The sequence below is a fragment of the Pan troglodytes genome, chromosome 1, assembly GCF_028858775.2.
Source record: "Pan troglodytes isolate AG18354 chromosome 1, NHGRI_mPanTro3-v2.0_pri, whole genome shotgun sequence".
In the NCBI taxonomy this organism is placed as follows: Eukaryota; Metazoa; Chordata; class Mammalia; order Primates; family Hominidae; genus Pan; species Pan troglodytes.
The window spans coordinates 23995327-24020787 of record NC_072398.2 but is presented as its reverse complement, the minus strand read 5'-3'; the positions used below and the strand labels follow the sequence as shown (position 1 = coordinate 24020787).

The 25461-nt window shown below is 35.5% G+C and overlaps 1 protein-coding gene across 1 annotated transcript in view; it reads left to right on the top strand.

Annotated features, from left to right (window-relative positions):
* DNAH14 (dynein axonemal heavy chain 14) overlaps positions 1-25461 on the top strand; it is a 458298-nt gene that overhangs the window by 331739 nt on the left and 101098 nt on the right. The window contains exons 50-55 of the mRNA XM_054659353.2: positions 99-230; positions 1270-1437; positions 2326-2496; positions 4952-5119; positions 6392-6484; positions 18855-19052. Coding sequence (XP_054515328.1) covers positions 99-230; positions 1270-1437; positions 2326-2496; positions 4952-5119; positions 6392-6484; positions 18855-19052 — 930 coding nt within the window. The remainder of the gene's footprint in view (positions 1-98; positions 231-1269; positions 1438-2325; positions 2497-4951; positions 5120-6391; positions 6485-18854; positions 19053-25461) is intronic.

The following is a 25461-nucleotide window of genomic DNA, read 5'->3' as shown; positions in this document are numbered from 1 at the left end:
TTTTTAAATGTTTTGTCCAATTTGGGACAGAGACGTAGGTGCATACTTCACTTCTTACAGATACATTCAGTTACTCTTCCTTTTTATCCTTATCACAGAATATTCAAGATCTGTCTATAGTTGCAGCTTGTGTTCCAGTTGTGAATGATATCAGCCCACGTCTTCTCAAACACTTTTCCATGCTGGTATTACCTCATCCTTCACAAGACATCTTATGTACTATTTTCCAGGTAACACATCTAGTTCATTTTCTACTGAAAAAAATTAATTCCCTAGAATAAGGAAAAATACGAGAACTTAAATCCACTAATATTGAAAGAAAATTACTTTAAGGGGATAGATTTTATTTCCCCCTATGTTTTCTGGCCTATTATAATTTGGTTCTACATATCAAAAGCACAAGTTATTGTGTGTAAAATAAACACTTGTGGTGCATGTCCAATGCACGTTAAAATGTAGATTTTAGGACTTTATCCTCAGAGATTCTGATCCAGTATATCTGGCCTAGCATGCAGGAATCTGCATTTTTAACACACATACCCTGATTTTTGCCAGAATTGATTTGCTCTTTTCATTTTGTTATGGAATAACAAAATGCTACACAAACTATTACCTTGGTCCCAGTTGGCATACAGGTAGACTTTCTTCTAAAACAGGATTTTTTTTCAGGTGTGAACTATTTACCAACTGTATCAGAATTACCAAGTGCTTTTTGAAAACTTGAGTTTAAAAATGAATCTTTGAATTTTATATTAAAGAAGAAAACAAGATTCGTGTTGATGAATTTCCTAATCTTGCTTAAGATTTATTTTTCTAGTCACACTAGATTTCAAGTTGAGTCATCTTTCCAGTAAGATATTTCAGAATTTTTCGAAGAATGTATACCTGTATCATCAATCCAGACTGAGGTAACAGTTTTGTTAGTTTACACTTCCTATAACATCTCCTGGAGAGCAAGGAGATAGAGGAATTCCCAGCACACCTGGTGTATACGGAGGTGAAGCATAAATTGTCCCCAGAGAAAATGTATCACATCCTTTTAGACCATTCAACAGACTAGCACCAAATGGAATTTTCTCCAGTTTGCAACCCCTAGAGTGTTTTGTTTTTACTAATCTACCATCCTATGTTGAATGGATTTTAATTTTAACATTTAATGAAATTAATCCTCTATTATAATACACAAGTCTGCTTTTTAGTGGAAGGTAGCCAGAAGTAGTCTATACCTAAAATTTTTGGCAAACTAAATTATAACATTTCTTTTTAAAGGCTCATTTGGGAATTTATTTCTCCATCAATAACTTCACACCTGAAGTTCAGAAAAGTAAGGATCAGATAATATCTTGTTCCCTAGCTATATACCATCAAGTACGTCAGAATATGTTGCCAACTCCAACAAAATGTCACTACATGTTTAATCTTCGAGATATGTTTAAGGTTTGTTTTAATGTTCATTCTCTAGTTTATTTTTTAAATATAAGTTGCTCTCTCTCATACTGTCAACATTAGATTGTTAGAAGGGGAAAAAAGGGAAATGAATGTTGGTTAGTTTTGCTATTAGCAGCTTTTCTCAAGAGTTAGTTGAAGAAAATTGTTAAAATAATTCTGTGCAAATAATTCAATGATGAAATCCCTAAGAGTGTTAGAATATTGGCTAAGATCCTCAGCAGAGAAATAAGTGACAAGGTTATAACATAGATTTGGATAGATTTGGGGTTTGCTTTATTTCTGAGATTTTACTGTGGCTGTCAGAAAATGAAAGCATGTATACATTTCATAAACATGCTTGAATTTTAACAGATTTTGCCAACAGTGCTGACTTAGTTATCAGCCATGGCCAAATAATTTTCAAAATTGAAATGTTAAGAAAATCAATTCTTGAATTTGATACCTTTCTCCCCTAACTGTGGGACTTTAGCCCTAAATAGCACATGTAATCTGTGAAATGGGCTATAACATTTTAAATCCAAATTTAGAATGTTAAAACATATAAACATTAGAAAGTACCTCAGTATCACGTGCAACACCCTGCCTCCATGTTAGCACTGTAGTCGAGACTCCCATCCTAGCAAGGCCTCCATTAGATGTGGCTGAGGAGTCCCCAAGTCCCCCTCCCTCTAAGAGTGATTCCATACCAATTTTCCCTATCTTATCACTTTCCCATCTCATCAAAGCTTCAGATTATCACTTGGAGAAATTCACAATTCTTACCTTGGATAATTGCTTCTATTTTTATGGATCATAAACCCGCAAAAATTGAGTCTTCGCTTCACATACTACCCGGCTAATTTTTTTTAAAAAACGTTATTTTTAAATCCCTAACAGCTTCTCCTAGGATTGCTGCAAGCTGACAGGACTGTTATTAACTCCAAAGAGATGGCTGCTCTGCTCTTTGTTCATGAAGCCACCCGAGTATTTCACGATCGCTTAATTGATTTCACTGATAAAAGCCTTTTCTATCGGTTGCTTTCAAGGGAACTTGAGAACTGTTTTCAGGTAAATTTATATTTTAAAAATTATTGGCCGGGTGTGGTGGCTTACGCCTGTAATCCCAGCACTTTGGGAGGCCGAAGCGGGCAGATCACAAGGTCAGGAGATCGAGACCATCCTGGCTAACACGTGAAACCCCGTCTCTACTAAAAATACAAAAAAATTAGCTGGGCGTGGTGATGGGCGCCTGTAGTCCCAGCTACTCGGGAGGCTGAGGCAGGAGAATGGCGTGAACCCAGGAGGCGGAGCTTGCAGTGACCCGAGATCGCACCACTGCACTCCAGCCTGGGCGACAGAGCGAGACTCCGTCTCAAAACAAAACAAAACAAAATTGTTTTAAGTGGATTATTGGGCAAAAAATGTTGTTTCATGAAAGTCCTCAAAAATTTATATAATACTGAAAGAAATGTAATTTTATTAACAATTCCATTTCCACTTGAAAATGTCTAAAACTATAGATATGCTGGAGAGGATAAAATCATCATTGATGCCTTTGCCCATGCTTTTGGCCCCTTAGCAACCTCAAAACTGTTCATTTTTCTCCAGGACTCACAGAACTGTCCACTCTCTTGATACCTCAACAAGACTCCTCATCCTTCTCCATCTCTTTGAACTTTAGTTTTCTTACTGCCTGTCTTTTAATCTAGGTCACAAAGGAAAGTGTTTCAATAAACTGATCACACTAAAAGAATGTGACTAAATGGAGCAGTGATCTAGGCTCCATTACTAGAATTTTTTGCCGTCTCCTTTCAAGAGAATTAAGGAGAACATTTCCTTCCCAAAGGTGGACTCTTTTCTTTTTCTGTCTTCTCTGGTGGTGCCAACTTCATTCTTCTCATTAACAGAAGCCCAGGAAATATGAACATGTGTGTGAGTGTGTCTTTATGATAAAACGATTTATATTCCTTTGGATATATACCCACTAATGGGATTGCTGGGTCAAATGGTAGTTCTGTTTCTAGAACTTTGAGGAATCACCACACTGTCTTCCACAATGGTTGAACTAATTTAAGTTCCCACCAACAGTGTGTAAGTGTTCCTTTTTCTCTGCATCCTCACCAGCATCTGTTATTTTTTGACTTTTTAGTATTAGCCATTCTGACTGGTGTTAGATGGTATCTAATTGTGGTTTTGATTTGCATTTCTTAAAGAGAGCTTATTAGTATCTTGGGAGAAGTTCCCAAACTCCCTATAAATGCCAACCATAATTCAGTTTTGAGATTTTACCGGACTAAGGAATAGATATAGAGGCAGTAGAAAATGAGCAAGCAAATACTTAGGGAATTGGGTCCTGCCCTAGCAGGGGTCAGTCCTATGGACAGCAAAGGCAACCCCAAATTCAAGACCATATGGACCAAATCTTTCCTAAGGATGTAAGGATTTAAATTATTCCTGTGAGAATTTCAGTTTATACAATATCACTTAATCGGTCAGTTGATTTACTTAAAAAAATAAAATTCTAATAGTTAATACAATGTGCCAAGCACAGTGTTAAGACATATCGTTACTCACTTTACATATCATTACTCACTTTAATCTTAATTCATAACACCCTATGATATAGGTCCTGTTATTATCCTGATTTTACAGATGAAGAAACCGAGCAGAGTAAGATTAAGATCTCACCTAAGGTCACCCTGCTAGTTAAGTGGTGGAGTCATTATTCAAACCTAGGATATCTAATGACATATATTTTCGAATTATCATACCATGCCACCCCTCAATCTTCATTTAGCCATTTGCCAAACAAACATCTTCTGAATGCCTATCAGGAATTCCCAGTGCCAGATAGCAAGTGGGATAAGTGCTGAGGACTACCTAGGACTAGCATGGACCCTGCCTCCAAGCACATTACAACCTAAGAAGTGCAATGCATTTCTGTCAGTGCTGTAACATCAGTGCTGTGACAGACCTATGCACACAATATAGTGGTGGAACAAAGGAGGAAGGAGTAATTTATTCTACCTGATTTTAGGGGAGAGAGAGATGGTCAGACTTCAAATAAGAGGTAGCCCATGACCTTGGTGTGAAAGATAAGCAAGAATTTGCCAAGTAAACCAGGAAAGGACATGTGGAAACTTGCAGAACTGTAGTGGTAGACTAAGGGACGATTCTTTTTCTCAGACTGTTGCTGGAACTACAAGATATTTCTAGCAACAGGAGTTCTTAACCTGGGATCCACAGACCCTCAAAGCGTTCTTAAATACAACCATATTCTAATATATTTGGGGTTTTTTGGTAACCCTTATATTTTGATATATGCATTTTAAAATATTATTTTGAGAAAGAGTCCACAGGCTTCACTACCAAGAGGAGTTTATAGCACAAAAAAAGTTAAGAACACGTTAGTCCTAGATCCACTGTGCCAGGAGCTTCTCCAACACAGATATATGCTGTGAGTTTTGATAACAAGTAGAATTGTGCTATTAACGGATAGTGTTAAATTCTTATCTTACAATAGATTCAGTGGACCCAAGAAAACCTGATGAATCACTCAACTGTATTTTTGGACTTCTTGGATATAAACAAGACTCATAGAAAAAAGATCTATCAGAATACCAGTGACTATAATAAACTTGCCAGTGTACTTGATGAATTCCAAATGAAGTTGGGTTCAATTTCTTTGGAGGTAAACACATATACTATATAAAAATCTGAGGAGTGCTATATATGTATATATTTATTTATTTTTACATACATATACGTATATCAAATCAGTATTTTTAAGGGGTGTGTGTGTTTGTGTGTGAGAGAGAGCAAGAGAGAAAAAGAGAGAGAGAGGGAGAGATCAGGGGAAAATGCTTACCTTCATATTTTAAAGCAGAACATTAGAAGTACAGTTTTATGTTATTTCATTTTATTTGTCTCATTTGATAGGGTATAATTTTAAAGACAAGGTACACAGCTGAGGTTATAGGAAGTTGAATGAATAGAGTTCATGAAGATAAATGCAAAAGAGAGTGTAGCAACAGGGTCCAAAGTAGCAACAAAGGACAGCAAAGTGGTTGTGGCTCTTTACATCTTACCCATTGTTGTGGGCAAAGATGTGTTGGAACAGAGACACCGATAAAACCACATACACTGTAAACCAATTTTCTGCATCTCTTCCTCCTACCACTTATCCTACTTGCCAAGACAAAACAATAGAAAAGCAACCTAGGCCAGGTGTGGTGGCTTGTGCCTATAATCCTAGCACTTTGGGAGGTTGAGGCAGGAGGATCACTTGAGCCCAAGAGTTTGAGACCAGTCTGGTCAACATAATGAAACCCTATCTCCACACACACGCACATGCACACACACAAAAATTTAATTAATCAGGCATTGTGGTGCCAGTGCCTGCTTGTAAGTCCCAGCTACACAGGGCTGAGGCAAGAGGATTGCTTGAGCCCAGGAGGTCGAGGCTGCAGTGAGCCGTGATTGTGAAACTGCACTCCAGCCTGGATGACAGAGCAAGACCCTGTCTAAAAAAAAAAAAAAAGAAGAAAAAGGAAGGAAGGAAGGGAGGGAGGAAGGGGAAAGGAAGGGAAGGAAAGGAAAGGAAGGAAAGAAGGAAGAGAAGGGGGAAACGGGAAGGGGGGAGGGGAAAAGGGGGAGGGGGAAGGAGGGGGGAGGGGGAAGGGGAAGGGGGAAGGGAGCCTAAATACTATTGTTTGCCTCTTCATTCTCTTCTCTCAATTCTACCACCACCCTTCTAATCTACTCACAAGAACATTAGCATAGGGACAATCCTTATTGCACAAATTTACTTTCCCTAAATGTTAATGATAACCAGCTTACTAGATCTAGAGCTCTGGATTACTAGTTATTCTCCTTTCTGTAAGTAAATTGTATGTAAAACAACAATGCACGTTTGATTTTTCTGTACCTATAATCCATTTATTTGTCACATTTCATCTGCTAGCTTTCTCATTCCATCGTGTTCTTCAAGGAAGCCATAGAACACATCATAAGAGCAACAAGGGTTCTTCGACAACCAGGGAGTCACATGTTACTGGTAGGAATTTAAATTTTTCAAGTGGTTTTAAATTTACAAAATAAAATAAATCCCAATAAAATCTACTGTACTTACAGAAGTTTTATTTAGCCACACTTATCACAATAACTGACCCATAGGACAGGACTCTTGTCCTCTCTGCAGTTTGCATATGAAATCTGTCAGCAAATAAAAATGGTATTTGTTTTTGGAAGGCACTTGATGTGAATAAAACTGCACCATTTCTAGTGTTCGCAGCATTAATACAGTAGCTGTGCAGATGGATCCTGACTTCAAAAATAGTGCGCTTACTTGCTTATTGATTTAGAAATGTGAGCTTTTGCACAATGTTTTGCTTCTCATGAGAACAAGTGGGAGTTAAAATCTTGGAAAATTCCCCAATATACTTTGAATAGAGAAAATCTTTTGGAAAATTAGCTAAAATTCAACATATTTAGCCAATTACATAAAGCATATTAATTATTTTTATTTAATTTATTATTTATGACTAGTTGTTTATTTTATACTTTATTTATAACTGTTTGGTTAATTTGTGCACTTTTCTCAAAAAGAATTTTTTTTTATTCAGAACAGCTAGAGCTTTATTTAAACACTTATTTAAACTTGTGTTTAAATAAAACACAAGTTTTATTTAAACAGACATATGCAACAAGATTAATTAAAAGAAATTAAAAACTGGAAAATAGAATCAAGAAAAAAATATGAAGCAAATCTTTCTAACACCAAAACTATTCTTTTACTAACCTAACTCATAAATGGTATCACCATATATCCACTGGTCTAGTCAGAAACCTGGGAGTCACTCAGTTTTGTCACTTTTTCATCACTTGTCACATTCAATTCATCAAGAAGCCCTGGTGATACAACTTGAAAAATGTATTTCAAACCTGCATATTTCTCTGCATCTCCACAGCCACCACCCTATTTAAGCCACTGTTATCATCACCTGGACCACTGTGGTTTTCTCTGTTCCCTAACGCACCTCTTTTCTTCCCCTCAGTCCCTATTAGTCTGTCTCCTTATTCTGCTTTATTTTTCTTCCTGGTCCTTAGCCTTATCTTATATAATATTACACATTAATTTTTCATGTATAATCATCTGTCTCCACATTTAGAACATAAGCTCTACAAGGGCTATGATTTTTGTCTGTCTTATTTCAATTATTAACAGATTATTTTTCTATTCCTAAAGTGTATATGCTCTGTTTAGTTATTTTACCACAGTGACTCTTTTCTTTAGCATGTCTTTTCTAGCAATAGGTACATTTACAAGTTCTCAATTCTAAAATGCCTGAGAATGTATTCAGAGCAGTTTTCAAAAGCCTACACTCAACTGGAATCTGGCCTTAATAGTTTCTCTGTAGATGTGTTATCACAAACCTATCTTCCCTCTCAGAGCCCCTATTAAAAATACAAGGTAAAACATGGCAAATTCCTGATTCCTCTGATCCTATTACTGTTGGGGTTTTTTTGTTTGTTGGTTTGTTTGTTGTTTTTGTTTTTTTAGATGAAGTTTCACTCTTGTTACTCAGGCTAGAGTGCAGTGGCACAATCTCAGCTCACTGCAACCTCTGCCTCCTGGGTTCAAGCAATTCTCCTACTTCAGCCTCCTGAGTAGCCTCCCAAGTAGGGATTACAGGTGCCTGCCACCACGCCCAGCTAATATTTTGTATTTTTAGTAGAGACGGGGTTTCACCATGTTGGGCAGGCTGGTCTTGAACTCCTGACCTCAGGTGATCCTCCCACCTTGGCCTCCCAAAGTGCTGGGATTACAGGTGTGAGCCACCACACCTGGCCCCCTATTACTATGTTTGCCCAATTAAACATTATAAATAGATCTTTTTCATGGGTCAAGGTGACACTAGGGTTCAATTTTGCATAACAGTAATTTAACTGAAGGCTAGTCTAGCATGTGGAGCTTCTGCAGGGAGAAGCAACTGGAGGGAGTGTAATGACTTAATTAAGACTATTTAAGACAGAGAATAAATAATAAAATAATGGTTATCTAGATTGGACAGTTCAAATGAGATCAGTTTAATTCAGTAAAAAAGTAAAAGAAGAAATTGTACGTGAATTTTAAAAGTAAATATTACATAGTTCAATTGGATTACATTGTTGAACTACCAGAACTACCAGAGGAAAACAAGAAAACTAATATTAATTAGTATTTCAATTTAAGGCATTGGTTTAAAAGATTATTGCATATAATCTGTCACATAAATGTTCAGTTTTTAACAAAAATTACAAGACATGAAAACAGATAGGGAAGTGTGAGCTATACATGGGGAGAAAAAGTAGTTAATAGGAACTGTCTTGAAGGGGATCCAGATGTTGGGCTTGGCAGGTATCTGAAATACAGCTCTTGTAAATATACTCAAAAAGCCTAAAGGAAAATATATATTATTATTTATATTAATATATAAATTAAAGGAAAGCATACAAAAATGACTCTTCAAATAGAGAATACCAATAAAGGGATATAAATTATTTTACAAATTGGAATGTCTGGGATTCAAAATTAAAATAAATGAGATGAAAACTTCACTAGAGGAGCTCAACAGCAGATTTAACATGGCAGAAAAGAGAATCCACAAACTTAAAAATAGATCTATAAAATTTATCTACACTGAACAAGAGAAAGAAAAAAAATGAAGAAAAAGAACATCAAAGACCTAAAAGACACTATCAAGTGTATCAAAATATGCTTAATGGGGCTCCCAGAAAGAGAAGAAATAGAAGGGGGCAGAAAAGATTTCATAGAAATAATGCCCCAATACATTAATCTTCACATCCAAGAAGTTCAATCACAGCTGGGCACGGTGGCTTACACCTGTAATCCCAGCACTTTGGAAGGCCAAGGCAGGTGGATCATGAGGTCAGGAGATCGAGACCATCCTGGCTAACATGATGAAACCCCATCTCTACTAAAAATACAAAAAATTAGCCGGGCATGGTGGTGGGTGCCTGTAGTCCCAGCTACTCGGGAGGCTGAGGCAGGAGAATGATGTGAACCTGGGAGGCAGAGCTTGCAGTGAGCCAAGATAGCACCACTGAACTCCAGCCTGGGTGACAAAGTGAGAGTCCATCTCAAAAAAAAAAAGAAAGAAAAAAGAAGTTCAATCACAGCTCAAGAAAGTCTAAGAAGAGTAAGCACAAGTAGATTAAAGTAGATTAACACCTAGACACATCATATAGTCAACCATTCAAAGACAAAGAGAAAATCATGAAGGCAGCAAGAGAAAAACAACTTCTTATGTACTAGGAATTCTCAATAAGATTTACAGCTGACTTATTATCAGACACAATGGAGAACAGAAGGCATTGGAGCAGCATATTCAAAGATAAAAGGAGGAAAAACCTCAAAAATTTTATGTTCAAGAAAACTATTTTTAAAATGAAATAAAGATATTTCCAGATAAACAGCTCTGATAATTTGTTACAGAAAATACTAAAGTAAATTTTTAGGGTGAGGGTGAAAGACACTGATGGTAACTTAAATCCTTGTGAAGAATAATGAGCACCAATAAGAGCAATTACATAGGTAAATATAGGGCCGTGTGTTCATTTTTTACTGCCTATGAAACACATTGCAAATATGGCAACTTAAATTTATTATCTTACAGTTTTGCAGGTCAGAAGTATGACATGAACTCACTGGGCCAAAATTAAGGTATAGGTATGACTGCATTACTTTCTGGAGGCTCTAAGGGAGAATCTGTTCCTTTTCTTTTACTAGCTTCTAGAGTCTTTCTGGATCCCTTGGCTCATAACTGCCTTTATCCATCTGTAAAGCCAGCAACATCACATCCCTTTGACCCTTCATCAGTCATAACATCTCTCTCTCTCTCTGATCAAAGCCAGGAAAGATTCTCTGCTTTCAAGGACTGATGTGATTTAGACTGGGCCCAGCCAGATAATCTAGGATGATCTCACCATTTTAAGGTCTTTAATCTTAATCATGTCTGCAAAGTCTCTTGCCATGTAATATAACATATTCATCGGTTCCAGAGATCATGATGGGGACATATTTGTGGGGAATGGGGGTGGCAGATGCATTATTCTGCCTACCACAGACTATGTAAATATATTTTTCTTCTTTACTCTTAACTACTTTAAAAGATAATCAGATGAAATAATAATTCTAAAACTATTGTCGGGCTTATAATATATAAAGATGTAATATATGTAACAATGAATAGCACAAAAGAGGAGGGAGGAAATGGAGTTATGTTGAAGAAAACTGTCTATATTTTACTGGAATTATTAGTATTAATCTAAAATAGATTGTGATTAAAAATAAAAATAAAATAAAATAGATGTGATAAGATACATAATGTAATTCTGTTATGCAAGGTGAACAAGTTCTGGAGAACTCATGTACAGTATGATAATGATAGTTAACAACACTGTATTATATACTTGAAATTTGTTAAGAGGGTAGATCTTAATATTCATACACACACACACACAACGGTAACTATGTAAAGATAGTGGATATTTTAAGTAGTGTGATTGTGATGATCATTTAACAATGTACACATATATCAAAACATCAAGATGTACACGCTAAATATATGTGTAGTTTTTATGTCACTATCATCTAAATAAAAATGCTAAAAATGCTCAAGGAAAGGGGATAGTTTAACTGTGAACCCAAGCAAGTCAGGGCCAAACACACCGATGGCAGACAAGTTTCAAAGAGAACTGAAGGAAAGCAGACCTGCAGGAGGTCCATGAGCCAGAGTTCCAGGCTTGGGACAGCTATGAAGTTTTGGGCCTGGCTGTGGTCTGGGGCCCCAGCCATCAGGCCTGATTCAAAGCCATCAGGCCCCTTCTTCTATACGCATTTTAAGGGAATCTTTAGCTTCTTTTCTGTGGAAAGTTCCCATAGAGTTATCAGAGCTTAGACCCTGTCCAATGCTGGAAAGGATGCTTGAACAATTTTATCTTAGTTTAGGTTCCCCCATAAGAAGGCCCCGAGGCAAGTATTCAATGTTAACTTGAGACATGGTCCCAGAAAGCAGGTAGAGGAGTGAGAAAGTGAGACACAGAAGAGATGGTAATCAATACAGGGTGCATGATCAGGCCAGTTACTATTGTTAGCAACTGGAAGTTAATTACATAAGGGAATCTCTAGGAAATGCTCTAGGAAATGTGCCTCAGAAAGATGAGAGGGCTGAAGTATTTGGCCCATCTATGCAGCAATTTCAGTCAGCCATTACTGAGGGTTGCTAAGGGAGAGTTTGATAGTTACTGCAGGGGCAAACATAGAGATGCAGATACTGGTTGATCAACTTTTCATTTGTTTATTGATCATTCGGGTCTTCTCTTCAGTGAATCATCCATTCGTGTGCTTTGCCCATTTTTCTATTAGGTTATCTTTTTCTTATTGATTGGTAGGAATTATTTATATATTCAGATACTAATATTTTCTTCATTATATGTGTGGCAAATGTAATTTTCCAGATTATGGTTCATCTTTTTACCTTATGATATCATTCAATAAATAGTTATTATTTTTAATGTAAAAAAATTAGAAGAGAACTAAAAATATATATAATAAAAAAGCCAAGAAAACGAAGATAGAGCTCTGGAAAATATTTATTTAACACAAAAGAATGGAGAAACAAAGGGAAAAAAAATGAGACATATGGAAAATAACAGTGTGGCAGACAAGCCCCAAATACAAATGCATTAAAAACTCCAATAAAAATGCAGAGATTATAAAACTAGATTTTTTAAAGAACAAAATCCAACTATATGCTATCAACAAAAGCCACACGTTAGATTCAAAGATCCAAAATGGCTGAAAATGAAAGGATGGAGAAAAATAATCCATGCAAACAATTACCACAAGAAAGTTGGAGTGGGTATACTAATATCAGGCAAAGTAGACTTTCAGGAAAAAATTAAGTGTTCTGAGACCAAAAAGAAAAAAAAAATGGCTATAATGAAGAAAAGATCATAAGAGTTATAAACATATACACACCTAAAAACTTAGTGCCAAATACATGGAACCAAAACCGACAGAATTTAAGGGAGAAATAATCAATTTAACAATAATAGTTGGACACTTCAATACCTTCACTCTTAATAATTGATAGAGAAACTAGACATAAAATCAGCAAGGTTACAAAGACTTCAACAGTATAGTAAAACAACTTGAACTAATTGACATGATAGAAGACTCCACCAACAACAGCAAAACACATATTCTTTTGAAGCAAACATGTAACATTCTTGAGGAGAGACCGAATGCCAAGCCATAAAACAAGCCTCGGTAAATTTCAAAGGATTGAAATCATACGAAGTATGTTCTTTGACCACAGTAGAACTAAATTAGAAAGTTTCCAACAAAAGGAAAGTTGGGATATTAATAACTATGTGGAACTTTTACAACGTACTCCTAAATGGGTGAAAGAAGAAACTGCAGAGAAATTAGAAAATACTTTGAGATACATGAAAACAAACAAAAACATAATATAAAGCTGTTCTTTAAGAGAAATCTATAGCTATAAATACTTATATTTAAAAAGAGCAACCTCAAATCAATAACCTAACCTTCCACCTTAGGAAAATACCAAAAGGAAAGAAAACCAAACCCAAAGCATGCAGATGGAAGAAAATAATAAAGATTAGAGAAGAAAGTAGAGAATATAAAACCAGTAGGGAATACCAATAAAACCAAAAGTTGGTTCTTTGAAAAGATCAACAAAATTGACAAGTTCTTTGCTAGACTGACCAAGAAAAAATGAAGAAAAGACTCAAATTATTAAAATCAGGAATTAAAGAGGGAATATTACTATCAATATTACAGAAATAAAAAAAGATTATAAGAGAATACTATGAACAATTGTATGCCAACATAGTAGATCACTTAGATAAAATGTCTTTCCTAGAAATATATAAATTACTGAAACTGAAGAATTAGAAAATCTAATAGAGCAGTAACAAATAAGGAGATTTAATTAGGAATTTAAAAACTTCCCACAAGAAAAGCCCAGAGCCAAATGGCCTCACCAGAGATTTCTACCAAACATCTAAGGAAGAATTAACACCATTCCTTCACAAACTGTCCCAGAAAATAGAAGAGGAAATACTTCCCAATTCATCTATAAGGTCAGTAACATCCTAATACCAAAACTAGACAAAGTCATCACGAGAAAAGAAAACTACAGGCTAATATCCCTTATGAATATAGTGGAAAAATATCTGAACAAAATCTTAACAAACCAAAACCAGCAACATATAGCAAGTATTATACATCATAAACAAGTGAGATTTACTGCAGGAATGCACATTTGGTTTAATATTTTCTAAAAATCATTAATGCAATATATCTATTAATGGAATTAAAAGCAAAAACCACACAATAATCTCAGGAGATGCAGAAAAGCACGACAAAATCCAACACCATTTTTTTTTACTCTCAGCAAAAAGGAAAAGAAGGAAGCTTCAGCAACCTAATAAAGAGCTTCTGTGAAAAACTTACAGCTAGCATTATGCTTAACAGTGAAAGACAAAATGCTTTTCCCCTAAGATTGAGAACAAAGCAAGAATGTTTTGCCTTACAATTTCTATTCAACACTATACTAGAAGTTCTAGCCAGTGCAATTAGGTAAGAAAAAGTGGGGAAAGGGCATCCAGATTGGAAAAAATAAAGGGAGCAAACCCATCCTTATTCACATTCCACATGATCCTGTTTGTGGAAAATCCTAAGGACAAGCAACCCAATTAAAAATAAACAGGCCAGGCATGGTGGCTCATGCCTGTAATGCCAGAACTTTGGGAGGCCAAAGTGGGTGGATCACTCGAGGCCAGGAGTTTGAGACCAGCCTGGCCAACAGGGTGAAACTCCATCTCTACAAAAATACAAAAATTAGCTGGGCATGGTGGCACACACCTGTAATCTCAGCTACTCAGGGTGACGCAGGAGAATTGCTTGAACCCAGGAGGTGGAAGTTACAGTGAGCCAAGATAGCGCCACTGCACTCCAGCCTGGGTGATAGAGCGAGACTCTGTCTCAAAAAAGAAAAAGAAAAATAAACAGATGCTGGCCCAGTGTGGTGGCTCATGTCTATAATCCCAGCACTTTGGGAGGGCAACACAGGAGGATTGCCTGAGGCCAGGAGTTCAAGACCAGCCTGGGCCACATAATGAGACCCCCTTCTTACAAAAAAATAAAAATTTAGCCGGATATGGTGGCATGTACCTGTAGTCCCAGCTACTCAGGAAGCTGAGGCAGGGGGATCACTTAAGCCCAGGAATTCACGGCTGCAGTAAGCTGTGATAGCACCACTGCACTCCAGCCTGGGTGACAAAGTGAGACCCTGTCTCAAAAAAAAAAAATAAATGAAGAAACAGTTACCTTGTTATGGCTGAATTTTATTGTACATATATACCACATTTCCTCTATCCGTTCTTCTGTTGATGGACATTTGGCTTATTAGCTCTTGTGAATAGTGCCGCAATAAGTGGCAACATGGAAGAGCCTGGAAGGCCTCATGTTAAGCAAAATAAGTTAGGCAAGGAAAGAGAACTACTGCATGTTCTCACTCATGTGAAAACTGAGAAACAAAATTCGAACTCACAGAAGTAGAGAGTAGAATTATGGGTATTAGAGGCCAGGAAGGGGAGAGGAGGGGAGAAAGGGAGAGTTTAGTTAATTAATACAAAATTATAGCTACATAGGAGGAATGAGTTCTGGTGTTTTGCAGCACTGTAGGCTGAATATGGTTTACTATAATTTATTGAATGTTTTCAAAATGCTAGAGGAGAGGATTTTGAATGTTCACAACACAAAGGACAATGTTTGAGGTGATTAATGTATTTACTCCAATTTGATTATTATACATTATATGTTCATATGGAATTATCACTCTGTATCCCATAAATATGTACAATTATCACATCAACTAAAAAATAAAAGGAAAAAATAAATACCTTACAAAAGCATATGAAAAGGTGCTCAATATCAGTTGTCATTAGGGGAAACAATAATGAGATACCACAACATCCCTATTAAAATGACCAAAACCCAAAGAACTGATAATAGCAATTACTGACAAGGATACAGAGCAATAGGAACTCTCATTCATAGCTGGTGGGAATTGAAAATAGCACAGCCACTTTGGAAGACAGTTTAGCAGTTTCCTACAAAGCTAAACATAGTCTTGCCATATGAGCCAGTAATCATGCTCCTACACATTTACCTAACTGATTTGAAAACTTAGCCCACATAAAAACCTGCACAGGAATGATTATAGCAACTTTATTCATAATCACCAAAAACTGGAAGCAACCAGGATTCCTTCAATAAAGCAAATGAATAAACACACTGTAGTAGTACATTGATACAATGGAATATTATTCAGAGATAAAAAGAAATGAGCTCTCAAGCCACAAAAAGACATGGGTGAATTTCAAAGGTATATTGCTAAGTGAAAGAAGTCGGTCTGGAAAGGCAACATATTATATGATTCCACTTATATGACATTCTGGAAAAGGCAAAACTATGGAAATGGTAAAAATATTTGTTGTCTAAGGGTTTGGTGGAAAGAAAGGAAAGTGAAACACAAGATATTTTAGGATGGTAAAAATTCTGTATACTATAATGGTGAACACATGACACTATATATTTGTCAAAGCCCATAGAACTTGATGACACAAAGAATGAACCTTAATGTTTACAAATTTAGAAAAAAAAAAGTCATTTTGGAGGTCTGGTAATCCCAGGATGAAATGCAGAATGTGAAAGAAAAATCAAACCATGTTGCAAGTGTGTGACACAAACTCACTGAAGAGGATTAGGGGAAAAGGAGCCAATATAAAAAGTGGTTTGGGGGTAAAGTTAACCATTCCAATACCACAATACACATATACTGGAATTGAATAATGAAGTAAATGGATGGCAGATGTTGGAAACCAGTTTTCTCACTATTGGAGGGCAGAGCTAAACAAGGGAAAGAGACTAAAATGATTATGTAGTAACAGAGTTGGAGACATAAGTTAAACTTATTTTTAGCTTAAAATAGGTGATTGGATATAGAAATTTTATAGGAATGTGTGTCTATAAGGGTTAGTATACAAACATTTATTTATTTGCTGTGTCAGCTGGGAGGGCTTACAGGCAGTGATCTCCAGTAGCAATGAGTACACCTAGCTCCCAGATCTTGGTTTCTAATACCATTCTCCAATAAAAGGAACCAGGACTCCTTGGGAAAATTGCTGATTATAGGACTGGGACAGGAAATACACAATATGAGCCTGGAGAATCCTGTAGTGCTACAAGTGAAGTGCTAAAATAATCATGGGGTTATGTCAGAGGGACACAAGAGCCAACTAAAAGAGTTCACAGTGGCCAAAGCTGGAGCAAGAAAACAAAGAAATAAAGTGGTATTAAATAATAATCCAAAGTGTATAATAAATATCCATGGGCCCATACTTATATAAATAAATGACTAAATAAATAAGTAAATGAGGGAGAATAGACAAATCTCCCATTCAGAAGATATCCACATAATGTACGTAGGTAGTCTACCCTCAAGAAGCTGGAGCATAACTCCTCACTCCTTCACTGAGGGCTGCACATAGTGACGTTCTCCCAAAGAGTACCATACAGAAAGGGGGAAAAAAGAGTAACTTCACAGTGGAGAAACCTGACAAACACCGCCTTATCTAGGTAATCAAGTTCACCAACAAAAATGATAAATCATGGTGAGTATAATCATGAGAAAAACAGCAGGAAAATCCTAGTTGAGTGACATTCCATAAAATACCTGATCAGAACTCCTTGAAACTCTTGAGGCCATCAAAAATAAGGAAAGTGTGAAAAACTGTCACAGTCAAGAGTAGCTTAAGGAGATTTGGCTGCTAAATGTAATATAGTATCCTGGAAGAAATTCCGAAGGAGAGAAAAATCATTAGGTTAAAAACTAACAAGATCTGAAAAAAGTATGGACTTCAGTTAATAATAATATATCAATTTTGGTTCATTAATGGTAACAAATGTAATATACTAATGTTAGATGCTAATAGGGGAAATAGGATGTGGATATATGACAGTTCCCCATACTATCTTGGCAATTTTTCTGTGAGTCTAAAACTCTTCTAAAATAAGTTTATTTTTAAAAATAGACAAAAGATTTGAATAGATGTTTCACCAAAGACGATACCTGAATGGTTAATCAGCCCATGAAAAGATGTTCGGCTTCATTAGTCATTAGGGAAATGCAAATTAAAACCACAATAACACTAAACACCCACTTGAATGGCTATAATCAAAAAGATAGTTAATAGCAATCATTGACAAGATTGTGTATAAATTGAACTTTCATACAGTGCTTGTGGGAATGTAAAATAGTACAACTACTTTGGAAAATGGTTTGGCTATTTCTTATAAAGTTTAACATAGATTTACCACATAATTGAGCAATTCCATTTCTCTGTCTCTACACAAGGGAAAATAAAACAAATGTCCACTCAAAGACTTGTAGGGAAATGTTCATAGCAGCATTATTCATAATCAAGAAGTAGAAACCATTCAAATGTTCATCAATGGATAAATAAAATGTGATATGTCCATACAATAGAATACCATTCAGCAATAAAAAGGAACAAACTACTGATACACATACAACATGAAAGAACTTATTATGCTAAGTAAAATAAATCAGATACATTAGACTTCATGGCATATAATTTCATTTATATGAAATGCCAAAAATAGGCAAATCAATAGAGATGAAAACATATTAGTGATTGGGCCTGAGAGTTGGATGGTGATTGACTGCCAGTGGGCTTGAAAGATCTTTTTGGGGTGAAGGCAATTGTTCCAAAACTGAATTGTGACAAGGGTTGCATAAGTCTGTAAATGTACTAAAAAGCATTGAATTATCCACTTAAAACAGGTATAAGCTGTAAATTGCACCTAAATAAAGCTGTTTTTAAAACAATACTTACTTTGCCATTATTCCCCAAAAGCATTTATTAAGTACCTATTGCTCAAAATAAAAAGGAAAAGATCTATCTAGTTACTTATAAATGAAGAATCAAATATTGACAGTGACATGAAGATGGTTTATAAGCCTATCTGTGCTTTTTTCAAGATTATGTTCTCTTTCCAGTGAAATTTGCTCATATATTTAAAGAGGCTATGGAAAGATGAAAATATTGAAAGTGGATGAGTGCCTTATAAAAATTTTGATAAAATATTTAAATTATGTTTAATATGACTCCCAAAAGGTTATAAATAAAAATAGTCTGGGGTATTTTTACATCAAAATTTCTAGCACAAATAATAAACAGAAAACTATACGTTGAAAGATTCCCAGAAAATGTATGTCATATGTTGTATTTCTTTTCTCCCAAAGATTGGAATAGATGGATGTGGGAAAAAAACATGTGCAACCTTGGCCTGTTATTTGACAGATAATAAACTATACCGAGTGCCTATATCTCACAAATGTGCCTACATCGAATTCAAAGAAGTCTTTAAAAAGGTGTTTATTCACGCAGGATTAAAAGGGAAACCCACTGTTCTGATGGTTCCCAATTTAAACATAGAACAAGTAAGTACTTTTTGTCTTTGCTATTTGCTGAAGTTTGATATCTATGTGGCTACCCCATCCCCAAAAATTTAATATTTGAAAAGAAAACAAGAAAATATTTATCAATGGTTCTATTGCCCTACAATATCAGTTTTCTTGCAGTATTCTCTGTTCTTATCTAGTCATAGCCCACAGAGTTTATATATTTGTAATGATGCCATAGGTAGTTATGAATAAATATTTCAATAAAGATATTTTCTATGTCATTATCTTGTTCATTTTAATTGACAGATTGGAAGTAATTTATCTATGTAGCTGAAGTCATCTGTCTTATATCATAACTAGCTTTACAATCTGTATTTTAAAAACCCTTTCATCTATATCCAGTATCTGTAATCTACAGTTAGATATGTAATCTACCATCTGCTCTTACAGCATCCAGGCTTCTGTTTCTCTCCATTACTCTTCTTCTGCTCTATTTTCACTGTCAGATGCAGGACTTTCCTTACAGAATATGTTATTTTTGTCATATATATATATGTGTGTGTGTGTGTGTATATATGTGTGTATAGATATGTGTGTGTGTATGTATATATATATATATATATATATATATATATATATATATTTCCTCCAAGTCTGTGGCTTGTCTATTTTCTTTTCAAATTAAATTCAATTAAATGTTTTAAATTGACGTGATAATTGTACATGTGTTTATGGGGTATAGTGATGTTTCAATACATGTAAGAGCAGATTACCATAACTAGCATATTCATTATCTCTAACATTTATCATTTTTGTGTTAGGAGAATTCAATATCCTCCTTCTAGCCATTTGACACTATATAATATATTATTGTTATGTATAGTTATCCTACAATGCTATAGGTTAGTAGAACTTATTCCTCCTCTCTAGCTGTAATTTTGTATCCCTTAAAAAATCCCTCCCTATCCTTCTCTCCCTTTCCCCTACCTTTCTCAGCCTCTAGTATCTTCTGTTCCACTTTTTACTCCTGTGAGATCCACTTGTTTTTAACTTTTATATATGAGTGAGAGGATGTGGTGTTTAACTTTCTGTTCCTGGCTTACTACACTTAGCATAATCATGTTGCCACAGTGACAGGATTTCATTCTCTTTTATGGCTGAATTGTATTTTATGAAGTATATATACCATATTTTCTTTAGTCATTCATTCACTGGTGGACACTTAGGTAGATTCTGTATCTTGGCTATTGTGAAAAGAGCTGTTATAAACATGAGGGTGCAGATGTTTTCTTGATATACTGATTTCCTTTTCTTTGGATAAATGCCCAGAAGTGGGATTGCTGGATCTTATGATCATTTTATTTGCAGTTTTTGTTTTGTTTTGAGACAGAGTATTCCTCTGTCACCCAGGCTGGAGTGCAGTGGTGCAATCATGGCTCACTGAAGCCCCGACCTCCGAGGCTCAAGTGATCCTCCCACCTTAGCCTCCCAAGTAGCTGAGACTACAAGACTGCACAACCACACCCAGCTAATTTTTTTGTAGAGGCGGGGTCTCACTGTGTTGCCCAGACTCATATGTAGTTTTTTGAGGAACCTCCATACTATTTGCCATAATGGCTGTACTAGATTACATTCCCACCGACAGTGTACAAGAGTTCCCTTTCTCCACATCTTCACCATCATTTGCTATTTTTTGTCTATTTGATGATAGCCATCCTGACTGGGGAGAGGTGATAGCTTATCATGGTTTTGATTTGCATTTCCCTGTAATTAGTGATATTGAGCATTTATTCATTTTTTTGGCCATTTGTATGTCTTCTTTTGAGAAATATCTGTTCACATCATTTGCCCATTTTTTAATCAGGTTTTGTTTTGTTTTTCGTTCTTTCTTTTTGGTTTTTGCTGTTAAGTTTGAGTTCCTTGTATATTCTAGATATGAATCCTCTATTGGATGAATCATTTGCAAATATTTTCTCCTATTCTGTAGTTTGTCTTTTCATTCTATTGTTTCCTTTGCTGTACAGAAGGAAATTTACCATGCTTTTTAGTTTGATATAATTCCATTTGTTTATATTTGCTTTTGTTGCCTGTGCTTTTGAGGTCTTATTTATAAATTCTTTTCCAAGACCAATGTCCTGAAGCATTTCCCTTATGTTTTCTTCCAGTAGTTTTATAGTTTCGGGTCTTACATTTAGCTCTTTAATTAATTTTGAGTTGATTCTTGGATGGGGTGAGAGGTGGGGGTCTATTTTCATTCTTCTGTATATGGATATTCAACTTTCCCAGCACCATTTATTGAAGACTGACTTTTTTCCATTGTATGTTCTCAGTGCATTTGTCAAAAATGAGTTGGCCATTGATACATGGATTAATTTCTGGGTACTCTATTCTATTCCATTGGTCTATGTGTCTGTTTTTGTTCCCATACCATGCTGTTTTGGTTACTATAGCTTTATAATGTATTTTGAAGTCTGGTAGTGTGACGCCTCCAATTTTGTTCTTTTTGCTCAGAATTGCTTTGGATTTTTGAGATATTTTGTGGTTCTATTTGAATTTTAGGAATTTTTTTCTATTTCTGTGAAGATTATCATTGGCATTTTTCAGAGATTGCAACAAATCTGTAGATTGCTTTAGGTAGTATGGTCATCTTAACAATATTAGTTTTTTTGATTCATGAACATGGGATGTCTTTCCATTTGTTTGTACCCTGTTCAGTTTCTTCTATCAGCGTTTTGCGGTTTTCCTTGTAGAGTTCTTTCATCTCCTTTGTTCAAATTTATTCCCAGGTATTTTATTTTATTTATTGTAGCTATTCTAAATGGGATTGCCTTTTTAATTTTTTTCACCTAGTTTGCTGTTCATATATAGAAACATTACTGATTTTTGTATCCTGCTACTTTGCTGCATTCATTTTTCAGTTCTAAGAGATTTTCATCAACCCCATAAAAAAGTGGGCAAAAGACATGAACAGACACTTTTCAAAAGAAGACATACATGTAGCCAACAATTATATGTTAAAAAGCTCAACATCACTGATAGTTAGAGAAATGCAAATCAAAACGACAATAAGATACCATCTAACACCAGTCAGAATGGCTACTATTAAAAAGTCAAAAAATAACAAATGCTGATGAGGTCATAGAGAAAAAGGAATGCTTATACATGGTTGGTGGGTGTGTAAATTGGTTCAGCCACTGTGGAAGACATTGTGTCAGTTCCTCAAAGACCTAAAGACAGAAATACCATTCAACCCAGCAATCCCATTAGTGGGTATATACCAAGAGGAATATAAATCATCCTATTATAAAGATACATGCATGTGTATGTCACTGCAGCACTATTCACAATAGCAAAGACATGAAATCAACCTAAATGTTCATCAGTGATAGGCTGGATAAAGAATATGCAGACATATATACCATGGAATACTATGCAGCCATAAAAAAGACCATATCCTTTGCTGTGACATGGATGGAGCTGGAGGTCATTATCCTTAGCAAACTAACACAGGAACAGAAAACCATATACTACATGTTTTCACTTATAAGTGGGAGTTAAATGATGAGAACATATGGACACAGAGGGGAACCATACACACTGGGGCCTTTCAGAGTGTGAAGGGTGGGAGGAGGGAGAGAATCAGGAAAAAAACTAATGAGTACTAGGCTTTATACCTGGCTGATGAAATAATCTGTACAACAAACCCCCATGACACAAGTTTACCTATGTAAAAAATTTGCACTTGTACTTCTGAACTTAAAATAAAAGTTTTTTTTTAAAAAAAAGAGTTTTTTGGTAGTCTTTATGTATTTATAAGACCATGTCATCTGGAAATGGGCAATTTGACTTCCTCCTTTTTAACTTGGATGCCCTTCATTTCTTTCCTTTATCTAATTGCTTTGGCTAGAATTTCCAATGCTATGTTGAATAAGAGTGGTGATAGTGGGCATTATTTTCTTGTTTTAGCTCTCAGAGGAAAAGCTTTGAGCTTTTCCCTATTCAGTATGATGTTAGCTGTGGATTTGTCACATATGGCCTTTATCGTGTTGAGGTACTTTCCTTCAATAGCTAATTTATTGAGAGTTTTTTATCATGAAAGGATGTTGGATTTTATTTAATGCCTTTTCAGCATCTATTGAGATGATTGTGGTTTTTTTTCTATATTCTGTTTATGCAGTGTATCATGTTTATTGATTTGCATATCTGGAACCATCCTTGCATTCCTGACATAAATCCCAGTTGATAATGGTGTATTATCTTTTTGATGTGTGTTGGATTCCGTTTGCTAGTATTTTGTTGAGGATTTTTGTATCTAGATTCATCAGGAATATTGGCCTATAGTTTTCCTTTTTCATCACATCCTTACCTGGTTTTGGTATCAGTGTTATGCTGACCTCATAGAATGAGTAAGGAATAATTTCCTCTTTAATATTCTGGAATATCTTGAGAATAATTAATATTAATTTGTCCTTAATAGTTTGGTAGAGACCAGGAGCAGTGGCTCATGCCTGTAATCCCAGCACTTTGGGAGGCCAAGGCAGGCAGATCACCTGAGGTCAAAAGTTCAAGACCAGCCTGGCCAACATGGTGAAACCCAATATCTACTAAAAGTACAAAAAAAATTAGCCTGGTGTGGTGGCAGGTGCCTGTAATCCCAGCTACTTAGGATACTGAGGCAGGAGAATTGCTTGAACCCAGGAGACAGAGGTTGCCATGAGCCGAGATGGTACCACTGCACTCCAGCCTGGGTGACAGAGTGAGACTCCATCTTAAAAAAAAAAAAAAATAGTTGGTAGAATTCAGCAGTGAGGCCATCCAGTAGTGGATTTTTTGTTGTTGTTGTTGTTTGTTTGTTTGTTTTTGGGAGAGTTTTTATTACTGATCAATCTTGTTACTTATTATTAGTCTGCTCAGGTTTTCTATTTCTTCTTGGCTCAATCTTGATAGACTATATGTGAATTTAATCATTCCCTCTAGGTTTTTGAATTTATTGATGTGTTGCTGTTCATAATAGTCTCTAGTAATCCTGGGTATTTCTATGGTATCCATTGTGATGTATTCTTTTTCACTTCTGATTTTATTTATTTGGATCTTTTCTGTTTTTAGTTTGTCTAACTAATAGTTGTTCAGTTTTGTTTTTCTTTGCAAAAAAACTTTTGGTTGTGTTGATCTTTGATATTGTTTTTTATTATCAATTTCATTTATTTTGCTGTGATTTTTATTATTTATTTCCTTCTACTAATTTTGGGTTCGTTTGTTCTTGCTTTGTGTAGTTCCCTGAGATGGATTGTTGGGTTATTTATTTGAAATCTTTCTTTTTTTATGTAGGCATTTATTGTTATAAACTTGCCTCTTAATACTGCTTTTCCTGCACTCCTAGGTTTTGTTATGTTGTGTTTGCATTATCATTTGTTTCAAGGAATTCTTAAATTTCATTCTTAATTTCTTCCTTCATCCATTTGTTGTTCAGGAGCATACTGTTTAATGTCCATGAATGTTACAGTTTTGAATGTTGCTCTTGTTATTGATTTCTAGTCATATTCCATTGTACTCAGATAAGATACTTGATATGATTTTGATTTTTAAAAATTTGTTGTTGAGACTTGTTTGTGTTCTAACATGTAGTCAGTCATGCAGAATGTTCCGTGTGCTAATGAAAAGAATGTGTATTCTGTTGCTGTTGAGTGAAATGTTCTTTAAGTGTCTGTTAGGTCCACTTGGTCTATGGTGCAATTTAAATCTGATGTTTGCTGATTTTCTGTCTAGATGAACTATTTAATGCTGAGAATGGGGTGTTGAAATCCCCAACTATTATTGTATTGGGATCCCTCTCTTCCTTTAGATATAATATTTGATTTATATATCTGGGTGCTCCAGTGTTGGGTACATATATATTTACGATAGTTATATTCTCTTGCGGAATTGATTCCTTTATTATTATATAATGTCCTTTGTCTCTTTTTACAGCTTGACTAGAAATCTGTTTTACCTGATATAAATATAGCTACTCCTGCTTGTGTTTGGTTTCTGTTTGCATGGAATATCTTTTTCTATCCCTTCACTGTCACTCTATGTCTGTCTTTACAAGTGTGGTGAATTTCTTATAGGCAGCTTATAGTTGGGTCTTGTTTTTCATCCATTCAGCCAGTCTTGTTTTTTATCAATTCAGCCAGTCTATATCTTTTCTTAAAAATAGAGACGAGGTCTCACTACGTTGCCCAGGCTGGTCTGGAACTCCTGGGCTCAAGAGATCCTCCTGCCTTGGCCTCCCAAAGTGCTGAGATTATAGGGGTCAAACAGTGTGCCTGGCCAAATCTTTATCTTTTAAATGGGGAATTTAATCCATTTAAATTCAAAGTTATAATAGATTGGTGAGGAACTATTTATCTCATTTTGTTGATTGTTTTCTGGTTGTTTTGTGTATCCTTCCTCTCTTATCGTTTAT